The sequence below is a fragment of the Diadema setosum genome, chromosome 2, assembly GCF_964275005.1.
Source record: "Diadema setosum chromosome 2, eeDiaSeto1, whole genome shotgun sequence".
Lineage (NCBI taxonomy): Eukaryota > Metazoa > Echinodermata > Echinoidea > Diadematoida > Diadematidae > Diadema > Diadema setosum.
In genome coordinates this window covers 33,506,558-33,517,934 of record NC_092686.1, presented here as the reverse complement: position 1 = coordinate 33,517,934, position 11,377 = coordinate 33,506,558, and the positions used below count along the sequence as shown (strand labels likewise).

The 11,377-nt window shown below is 39.7% G+C and overlaps 2 protein-coding genes across 2 annotated transcripts; one reads left to right on the top strand and one right to left on the bottom strand.

Annotated features, from left to right (window-relative positions):
* Positions 1-530: 530 nt before the first annotated feature.
* Positions 531-6,643, bottom strand: LOC140241985 (uncharacterized). The gene is made up of 3 exons (XM_072321730.1): positions 6,543-6,643; positions 4,928-5,365; positions 531-3,876 (listed from the first exon to the last, which is right to left on the bottom strand). The coding sequence occupies exons 2-3, from the start codon at positions 5,355-5,357 to the stop codon at positions 3,455-3,457; spliced, it is 852 nt and encodes a 283-aa protein (XP_072177831.1). The 5' UTR covers positions 5,358-5,365; positions 6,543-6,643; the 3' UTR covers positions 531-3,454.
* A 1,757-nt stretch (positions 6,644-8,400) lies between these two features.
* On the top strand, positions 8,401-9,780 carry LOC140244305 (uncharacterized). The gene has a single exon (XM_072323950.1). It carries the CDS (start codon positions 8,401-8,403, stop codon positions 9,778-9,780), a length of 1,380 nt encoding a protein of 459 aa, XP_072180051.1.
* The last annotated feature ends 1,597 nt before the right edge of the window (positions 9,781-11,377 follow it).

The following is an 11,377-nucleotide window of genomic DNA, read 5'->3' as shown; positions in this document are numbered from 1 at the left end:
CTGATAAAACAAGATACCAGATGCGATGTGGAAATTTCAGTGGTCCCAAGCTGAATAACAATCGTCCCTGTATATCCAAGTTTAGTTATATTGGTACACTCAGTGATGCTATACATTCTGTCATGAATCAAATGTCTTCAGCAAAAATATCAAAATAGAGTGGGTGATATTACAGGCCTAGCCCCATACCTTGCATATTTTGAGTTCAGTCTGTGATGTCTGTGGTCTCGATTCTCTTTTTATCAGCACCCCTGTACCTTCAGGGAAAAGAGAAGTCCAGACAGCACATAGACACAGCATAGTGGATACTGCCACTCTGCCCGTGTTCTAACTTGTTTCAGTGTTTTGGAGGTATTTGGATGATATTTTAGAACATTTTTTCCAAACAAATCCACCAAGAAATTTTGGTTGTCAGAATTTCATTTGTTGCCAATTTAAGAATCAGAGATTGGAAATTTATACAAATACAATGTATAATATGCATTGTCTTTATTTGCTCACAGGGAAAAACAACAACAACAACAAACATGTTAGTGTTTTCTGGTTTTCCACATTATTTTATTGCAAGGATGCAACAATGAATTGAAATGTCAACTTGACCTATATTGTACAATAGGAGAAACAGAAAACCAGTGAAGAGCAGTAACAGCTGTATGTCTAGAGAAATATGATCGAAGGTTGGTAAAGTGTGTGATTCTTGCCTTGAAAATCAAATGCAGTCATCTTTGTGTCAGGTGCAAAAAAAAAGAAGTTTCATGTACCTGTGAATTCTGCAGCAGAATGCGCAAAAATGGTGTACTGGAAAGTGTGAACATCAAGAAATCAACATGGCAACTATGGCAAGTTACAGCTTACAAATATGATTTTGCTGGATGGAAATACATTATAGATATATACTGTGCATTTAAACTACATATAATATAGAGTATGAAAAAAAACATCACTTTAATGATAAATCACAACCAAATTTATTGGGTAGAGAATAGAGATGAAAACATCGGACGATACTGCTTAGTCCCTTTTTCATAGAATACTGAAAATTCAAAGAAAAAAAATGATACAAGAGTTAAAGCTTTTACCAGCATTATGCAGCATTCACCTAGCTGCAATCAGCTGCCATTCTAAAACCAACAAATTTCTTACAATGTAACACAAAATATTTGCTGCTAAACACTTTGCTCATTATGGCAGCGCAGGGGATTTCTGATTTCCATTTCGAGCCACAACCATCAACCATCAAGTAAAGTGTGCTCCTGCCAGCAAAAGGGTCATAACACAGGGCACACACAGATTCATGAATACCAGTAACACTGTTTGAAAGGTATAACATAGTTCTCAGAAGGGTTCAAAGTTTATCTTCCACCATTTGAAATTTGCTTGCAATATACAGCATAAGGGTCTAGATACCAAGAAACTTGTCTGGCTGAAGTGATTTGCCAGGATAATGAGCTATCTAAGAGTATCTTGAGATCAAAAGTGTAAAATAATTCAGACTTGAGTACCCAACTTGTATTCCTGAAGCACCCTCTCCCTGTTCAGTAGTGAGTAGGTAGAACTTCACGTGACCATAGACCATGCCCTAGCAGTAGTATTTCCCAACAAGTCACATGTGATTCACTCGTGCTTGGAGGATCGAACGAAACTGCTATTGCCCAATTTGTCATCAATTATGAAACATTATGTTGCAACCACAATCGGGCATGTTCTGCGAATGCAATACTGTCAGCATACTTTTTGGGTAATATTTCACATTTTTGTCATTACCCAACTGAAATCACATGCTAGTACTGCATTATTTCACACATTTTATACGTCAATTTTAGAGCAAAAATCAACAGCTTCTGTAGCCATATGGAAACTGTGTTTTACTTTTAACCTGTGCCTCATCAGACTTAGAAAATCCTAAATGGCTTTGTGCATATGGCAGTGTCAATATACTACATATATAACCAAGGAGGTTCAAGAGAGGGAGCCATAACGGTCTTATTTCCTTTGACCCATGTTTGATGTTGCCACTCAAAAATATTTGAAGTATGTGCCACACTTGATCTGCCCCACAGATAGGAAGATGATGGGTTTACATCTCATTGCATAATCAATGGTCAGCCACTCTCTAAAGAAAGATAGTCTTTATGATAGCAATTACTTTTCGTCATCCCTACCTATAAAATATGAGCAGTACATAGCAGTAAAGACACAGGGATGCGAGAACAGAAATTGCACAAATAGTGCTGAAAAAGGATCATTTCAAGCCAAAGCTGAGTAACCTTTGACCTTACAGGATTTTGCCCAAAAGCCGATATACACATCTACACCTCATGTAGCACACATCCAGTGTTTTTTCTTGAGATGCCATAGCACAGAACGAATGGACTACCAAAAAACATTGAGACTCAGGCACCCTCTAGCAGAGGCACAGTACTGTAAAAGTGGAAATTTGTGTGGTGTTGAAATTTTTGCGCATTTCACGCATCCAGAAGCTAGCGCGAAAATAAAAGTATGCAAATATTTTTGTGTGCCATATGTTCCAGTAGTTGATGTCTTGATTCCGCGGAATTGAAAACGCACGAAACTCTTCTACCCCAGCCTATTGCAAAAAAATTAGTCGCACGAATATATCCGCTTTTACAGTATTATGACTACCTCTACAGGGGCTTCACAACTTCACTACTTAAGCGGATTTAGAGACTTATGCCATCTACAATCAGTACTTCAAATTTTAGGGCATTGCTGTAGGAGGCACAGATCAGGCTACCACTGCTATTGCCATGAACAACTTGCACTCTTAACCTGTGAGAGTATCCACTGGTACTGGAACTAGAGAGGATCCTTGGAGAGTTACTCAGATCACTTTGCAGACTTTTCAATCCCAACCTGGGCCCCAGTGGGGGCCACCCGAACAGCTTAGTGAACAAATTGTATCCCTCGGCCCTACGAATGATATCTTCGAATTTGATTAAAATGGGACCATGTATTTTACAAAAAGAAAGTAAAGATGTCAAATGGTCAAGGAGAGATCCCATTGCATGAAGAACACCACACGATGGTTGACAGATAAGGCATGGTTAACAACAAGTGATAACAAGAGCTCACTTTAGCCCTTCACTCAGAGGAGCCAAAAATGATTGTACTACATGTACTTAAAAGTCCCTTATATCCATATCCCTGTTAATGCATTATTACAATTTATTTTGTCTTTTGCAAAATAAACACTTTTTAAATTTGGTTTATAGCCTGTTAGTCATGACCCTCATTGAGTATATGGTCATTTGCTTAATCAAACATTTCAACCAAAATGTTTATAGCATCAAACAGAGTAATCTGCAGTCATCAAAAACATACGGTACGGTACTCAGACATTTAATATCACAACCAGTCGAACTCTGCAAATGCTTTGTCAGTAGTATCGGATGCGCTTATACCTCTATTTTCCCTGTTTGCTTTGGGGAAATAGCTACATCACTGTTCCTTCCTCTGATGCAGATGCCAATTCAGCTTCCATGTCTTTGCAATCTGTTTCTAGGCCCGTCTTTTCACAAACAGCGGATTGTTGGTGATTTCCCGAAAAAGCTCTCACATAATCTATCAGTGAGAGAATCCAGTCCTTAATAGAGATGAAATAATCTAAGCACCTTTGGGCAAGAGATGGAGACTGATCCAGTGCTGGCTGAGTGTGTACGAATCTGATGGCATCAAGAAAAGCCTGGGCATCGTCCACCGACATCTCAATCAAGTTGTCCAGTTTGCCGCAAACGTAGACCCATTTTGCATTCTCAAATGTGGCCGGCTGTGCCCCTTTGAAAGTATCGTAAAGCTCTTTTTGGTTACTCACTGGCCAGTGAAAGTCATGAACTATGACAAACACCTTTTGTGGACCTGCAAGGCATTGAGACAAAAACAAAGACAAAAAGGCACAATATTTCAATCTGCATTTCTTATTCACCTGAGGTCCAACAACAAAGGCACAATCAATCAAAATTCCCCTCAAATCCCATCCCAGCACAACAAGAATAAAACATACAGGCATGATATTCTGTAGATTTAAATCTGAATTCAGATTTTTTTTCTCATGTTTATATACACATTTTTGCTTTTTCCATGTATAAAAAAACACCTGAAAATTTTGATTTTCGATTTGTTCAACAAACCTCTATATTATCCCTGAAACATACTAAATCAATGTACTGGACACAATTTGTTATAAAGCAGAGAGTATTTCCATAAATCAACCTCTTGCTATCACTGAACAGATTGTTCAAAAGTTAAAAATCAGCAATCTCTGCTACTGAACAGAATCCTACACAATGCAAGAGCCAAGGATCCTGCAAGTTATGTTAAAGAAGAGCATCAGAATTATTTTTATACTTATAGCATATTAAACTTGCATGTTCCCTCACCATGTCTTTTGTTAGTCACATTAATATCAAAGATACATGCAAGTTATGCTGAGAGGAGGGGAAGGTGCATTCCAATGTCTTTTGTTAAACATTTCAGTACTTCAGCAATGATTGACAGATGAGGTCACAACAGGAATGTTGGTTTGGAAGGATTTTTGTGTGTGGCTGTATCCAAGCAATCTGAAGAAAAAAGGAAGAAAAATTAGTTAAAATTATATGGAATGTTTCTAGATATTTGTTTCACTGCAAAAGTGATGTTGAGGGTATCATAAACTAACACAAATCAACTTGAATTTCAGAGAACCTTTAAGTCTGATTTTAGTCTTTTTATCTACTAGGTTGATCAACTTGAACATACACTAAACTGCACTTTAAGTAGATTCAGACATGATTCTGGAGTTGGGTTTGGTGTGTGTATGTGTGTGTGTGTGTGTGTGTGTGTATAATAATAATTGTAAAAAATGTAAAATTTCTATCAAAGAATTATATACAGAGTTTGTTGGTTTGGAAAATAAGGGATGTCTACTTACCAAAGTGATTTCTGGCCTTTGGTAGGAACTCGTCATAGAGAGCATCCACAACATTCGTAATAGCAAAACGTCTGTTGTGGATGGAATGGCATAGAATAACAGCATTGTAGTCTTTCCAGTCTGGGCAGAATGAGTCCAGGTCGTTGTACGGCAGATCCATGAACTCTGCCCTTCCCACATAGGGCTTCATCTTCCCGTCAGTCAGGAGGTACGTCAAGAGTGCTTGAACAGAGTTCTGACCGGATCCGCTGCAGACACACAGAGAGATGCGCTCCGCCACCACCTCCTCTGGTTCCTGCCCATCCCCCTTCTCTAGATCTTCCTCCTCCTCCTTCTCCGGTCTGTTGTTCTCCTCTGGTGGTAATGATGCATTTTCATCCCCAGAGGAAGTGGTATTGGTCTCCATGGCAGCCCTTGTCCCTGTGTTCATGTAGCAGTCTGTTTTTATGGAGAGAAAAAAAAAAAATCATCAGAGCATGATGCTAAAGTAAAGATTACAGTATTTTGATTACCATGCTCAGTAATGAGTACACCTATGGGTGTATCATTAACGTTCAATTGTTACTATTCCTACCACCCCTGTAATTATCTTCTTTCTTTTTTTAGTACGTGTTATTTTGGCTGTGAAGATTACATATCTTTATTACTATTACTTAGTAGGTCTACAGGTCAGCAATTTACAATGATCGTTGAAATCACAAACTGTAATGAAGAGGAAAAATAATGTGTACATGTAAGTAAATATGTTGATAGAAATATCTGTCTACTCCAGACAAGTTTTTTAAAATGATGTTTCAACTCTTACTTTTACAGCTCTACTCTGTAGACATAGGAGGGAAATGCGTGAAGCCAAACGTCTCCGCAGAACATATCCCTGAATTTAAGATACACACCGATCATTCGGTCAAGCAAGTAAGTTATCTTTCACAAAGCAAAGGCACATTTAATAAACAATGTGCCACATTTATCATAAGAACAAGAGGGTGAGATGAGACCTCCTTGCTCATGTCTTTAAAGAATCAATGGCCCCGTCAGCTCAGCTGGTCGCAGTTCATTTAGGGTCACCGTCAAGGTCAGGGTACATACCAATCAACCCTCTCTCATGGCCATGGCCATGCCAGTTGGTGCAAAATGCACCATGCAATATCTGATATTTCAAACCAACAACTAAACTTTTACCTTTCTTTCATTCCGACTGCATTAGCGAATCTTCAATACTGTTTTTTTTTTTTCTTTCACCACTTTTAGTTTTAATCATTGAAGATGAAATGGGTAATTTGCTTCTATTGGTGAACACAAAGACACGAAAAGGATAGCGATAGATCTAGTGATTCTGCTCACGCCCCAGCATGCAGCAGCGCGTTTCTTATTAAAATCCTCTGGGCTCTTGCTACTAGTACTGGTCACTAAATCACTGCTGAAACGGCAATATTTTCCAGTCATTGTCAGATTGACGGAAGAGACTTGACCTTCACGGTCATGCTTCCTAACTCAGTAAAATTTAACTACGTGTCTACGTATTAGCTACAAACCTAGTGTATTAATCGTACAAAGAAAGATCAAAAGGCCAGGCCAGGATGAGGTTGAACAATAGTAATTTATTATACATACTTACCGTTAAGATTAATATCATAGCAGGGGTACGGTAGATTAGCAGTCGAAGTCCAAGTCAAACTGGTAAATCATCTCATTCGGAGTCATACGCTATGTTCACTTCATGTGACTTGCTATGCCCACTGCACAGCTGCACTGGCGATGTTTTGGCTGTGGCGTAGGTGTGGCTGGTGTATGGTACGACGTAGAGGGGGCAGCAGACACCCGGGGAATCCCCACAGAATCTATGGGAATCCCCACTGATCTCCAAGTACCTAGTACATAGAGTACATAGAGATCAGAGGGCGGGAATAAAGCAATATCCCTGACAAACACTGATCTCTTTGTAAAATGAAAAAAAAAAGACCTTCCATTATGATCATCGAAGTCTATAGAAGCAAGCGACTTAAATAGCGCAGCCATGCATCACCTGTTTGAAGATCACGTCTTCTATCGGTGAAACTCACTGATCTGTACCTAACTATCGATACAGATACGAGCAATGATTTATCTTTACAGGTGCTTTCTTCTTCTTCCTGTTATTCTCTTCCTCGTTCTCCTTTGTGTTATTCAAAAGTCACACGTTACACACACACACACACACACACACACACACACACATACATACACAGGAGAATGATGTGTCTTTTTGAACTTTGTGTTTTGTTTTGTTTTTAACCAACCTTACGTATAAAGTAGAGTCAATAAATACATATTAATAACTTCAGGAATAAAATTGTCTTTAAAAAATTAACAAGACGTATCAAAGTTGAAGAAAATAATGATGGTGTGTAGTTAACAAATTACCTCACCAAACTCCCCAAACAGGTCTATATAGACACTATTCGATTGGCATGTTGAGAGGTAGGCCTACTTTCCCCGGTTAGGTAACACTCCGAATATCACTCGACGTTTAAAACAATTTTAATAGCTGAATGAATAGGAGCATAGTAGGGATGAAGATACTGAAAAAAAAAAAACAATTACACGAAGGAGGATCAATTTAATGCAGCAATAGGGAATTAAACTCACAGAACAGCGAACGAATTGCCATGAGGATGAAATCTTCGACGGCATGGAATTACTTCGCCTTTAACCATGATAATTGCCGTAATACGCCGGTGCCGGTGTGCATTTTAAACCAGCAGAACCCCCCCCCCCCCCCCGAGAAACTTTGCGCTGTTGTCGTCGCTTTCAAGTAGTTTCTCAGTTTTGATGTAGTACACGTCTCAGTCAATAACTACTGTTGGACGTTTTTCTCTTTCGCAAGAGTTCATACAACTTCATAGAATTTCTACCGGTTCACGAGCCGATACAGGCATTGCACACTTTTCTTCTCTGTTTGCATGTGTTTGCATTGAATGCGGAAAATTTCACTGACGTTGTCTGGCTAATGTCCCTTATATTATATGCTGTATACACTAGCCTACATATCCCTCGAAGAGACGGAATGGCCGGAGCTTGGAATCAAGAAACTCGATTGATAATGACAACGACCCCTGACTACTTTGCGATGCTCTAGACTTCTCGATGATTATGTCTAGAAAATTATATGTGAGTATAATACAGCAAGGTATAACTATATTATCACGCCGACACTCGGGACATTCGGATCGTGATTCGCATAACTGACCGGACTGACTGTATAGGCCTACGTCAGGAAGGGGTACCGACAGAGCAAGACTTCGGGCTCCTTTTTTTCACTGCTAAGAAGTTGTTTTCTATGTAAGTTTAGAATTCATTGCTGAGGCATAAAGACAAAGGCTGTCTTACTTGAACAATATCCATGCCTCAATCTTTTTGTACCGTGCTTCTTTTGAATTGTCTGAAAGTTGCGTCCTTTGCACATCTTCAATCGGAGGTTCGATGATCGAACCGTAATGGCAAGCAATCGATTTTCTCAGGCTGGTACTGCTACTTCTGCTACTTCGTGTGACCATCACGGTGCCATATCTTGGATAAAGCGAGTTATCACGAAGCAAGAAGGATATGTCGCCATAGATACCATCTGTGAAGAGAAAGTGAAAAAGAAGCTAAAGTATGACATGTGTAGCTGTGACTTGAGCATAGTTTTGGACCATTCGGCCGTGAAAAGGTTATTTCACGTGCAAGATGATGTGCTGTACTCCATGTCAACATACACCTCTGCACTCAACAAAGTCATCCATATCCTGAGGGAGAATGGTCCGCAACCTGTCGGAATATTGCTGGATATGATACAGAGAAAGCGAACATTAGTCGCTGCCGAGAAGAGAGTCATAGGGACGAACAAGAGAGAATTTACAAATTTCGTCATCAAAGAACCAAACACATTTCGTTTTCTTTCCCCTCCGGAGTTGGTGATGCTATGCGATGCCCGACAAGAGACCAATAACCAAGTCACACAGGCGCTGAATTTGATGGAGCGATACCTCCGAACGAAGGGGTTGTGTTCGGCACAAGAATTGCTCACACAAGTGGTTCGACATCAATCTGTGAGCACTGGCTGTATCGCCGGAAAGAAAACTCTGAGGAAGCTTCTTTCTTCCTACCCAGACCGTTTCCAGATTCACGGAAGCTCTATGATTTCTTTGACCAAATCTCGTCTTCGCGCTCTGAATGAAAATCTGCATACAGGCGGAGGCCACTACAAACTTTCTGAGACTTCCGTGTCACCATCACCAGGTGTGACAATATCAGATCTGACTACCGGACACGGCCATTCTTCCACCAACCTCGGAAGCTCGGGAAGGTCCGTCGGAGGAGGAGAAGACTCACCAAGTAGCCTGGTCACTGGTCTGAGATTTGTGCAGAGGCTGATCAAAAGGAAGGGACCGATGCTTATACAAGATGTCCACCTGTTCTTCATGGCCAACCCTCGAGTCTGCGACATGCAGCGCAGGGCTGTCGGAAGAACGCCGGAAGCCATGCTGGTCCACATCCTGCAGAGACGGTGCACCTATCACGTCATCCCTCCACTCAACCTGATTACTCTCGCCCATACCAAACAGGTGAAATGCAACCAACTGACAACCGCACTCAAAAAGATGAAGAGTCGCCTGAAGGATTGTCATCCTGGGGAAAGTCTCCTGGACCTCATGCAAACAGTACCCCTGACAGCCTCCGAGAGAAGATCGCTGGGAATAAACAACCGTGCTCTGCGATTAACCGTGAAACACTATAGAAGCATCTTTTCCAATGTTGACGTGGACTCTTTGACCGTCACAAAAAAGCCACGAAATAAAAGAGAGAAACACAAGCACGGAAGGGAGAGGCGCTGACGTCTGTATGGCTACCGATTGTCTTAAAAAAGAGAAAGAATTTGTACTTGCAGCATGGCGTAGTCTATGGTAAAAATCATGAATAATGAAAATTTGAATGATACATAATGATCCTTTTATTGAGTGTACAAAGTTCAACTATTCCGGAATGACAAGCTCCGGAGTCTTTTGATTGGATTAAATTCGTAAAGCAAACGAACATTAGCAACACATTAATACAATAATCACTTTAATTGGCAATGGTAGTAGAAGTGACAGTAAATGTAATGGTGCATGTTCTTGTTATCGTGGTAAACAGTATATAACTGTACGTGTGGTTTTGGTCAATACAGTATCGCAGGTCACTTTTATCCACACAGGGATTACTTGCTATTATTAACTTGTTAAACAAAACACAATGAAATGAATACGCTTGTTATATACTACACCTACCATCTTGTGATGTCTCGATACATTATGTGTAGGTCATGTGTATTCATCTAACATTTAAAGTCTGACTTTCAACGAGAAAATGGACGACAGCTGTTTTTTTTTCTTTCTAATTCAAGGTAGAAGAATTGGTTAAACTAGCAGTCAAGACACTATAGGCCTCAGTATGTTATTATAGCTTATGGTCATTATGCTAAGTAAAAGGCTTTTGATAAAGACCCGTATGTCTTGTACGTTTATTCTTATGAATAAGATGAAATAATTTGTGAAAGAACTTTCTGAAGTGATCTAAATCGAGCACACCTTTGTTGGACCTAGTAGTTGTTTGGCCCATCATGTCCCGGTCGACAAAGGTGTGAAAGCTAGCGTCTGATGGTGATGCTATGGAATAGTGATAATGGATGGGCTATCTGCATGACAGAGCAGCGATGACACTGCTGAACACAATAACTAGTAATCGGAACATTATAATCGTTTTATTTTAGAAAATGATAAAAGTATAATATATCAACGATAATGCAAATAACAATGCTGATAACCTTTTGATATTATTAGAAGTAATGCCAATGTATGGTATCATCTTTTCATTATCATTATCATTATTATGACCTTTGTTGTATCATCATCGTCATCATTGCTATCGCAGTTGTGTTTGTGGTTTATGATCTTTATCATCATGTGTTTTTCCCGGATATTACAAGGTCATGACGATTATTTTCAGCAGCATTTATTGGTCATCAAATAGCCCATTGAAATTTGTTCAGGGCCTATTTTGTTTTACAAAATACCACTCGATAACTCAGGAAAGACAAGCATTCATTCCCTGTATTTTATAGCACCTCTATCTATACTGTACTCTGAACGTGACTCATGCAGAACATACCATTAACATCTGTGGTTTCCTGTCCCAGGGGATATTAAGAGCATCCTGTTATCGGCATGTTTTGGGAAAAAAAACTACTTTTTTCTCTTTTTCTTAGCACAACATTGAGATTTTCTCATTGTGTGCTCATGTATAATGCCCGGTTCGGTGTAAAAATGGCAGAGGTAAAAATGGCAGAGGTAAAAATGGCAGAGGTAAAAATGGCAGGGGTAAAAATGGCAGAGGTAAAAATAGCAGAGGTAAAAATGGCAGAGGTAAAAATGGCAGGGGTAAAAATGGCAGAGG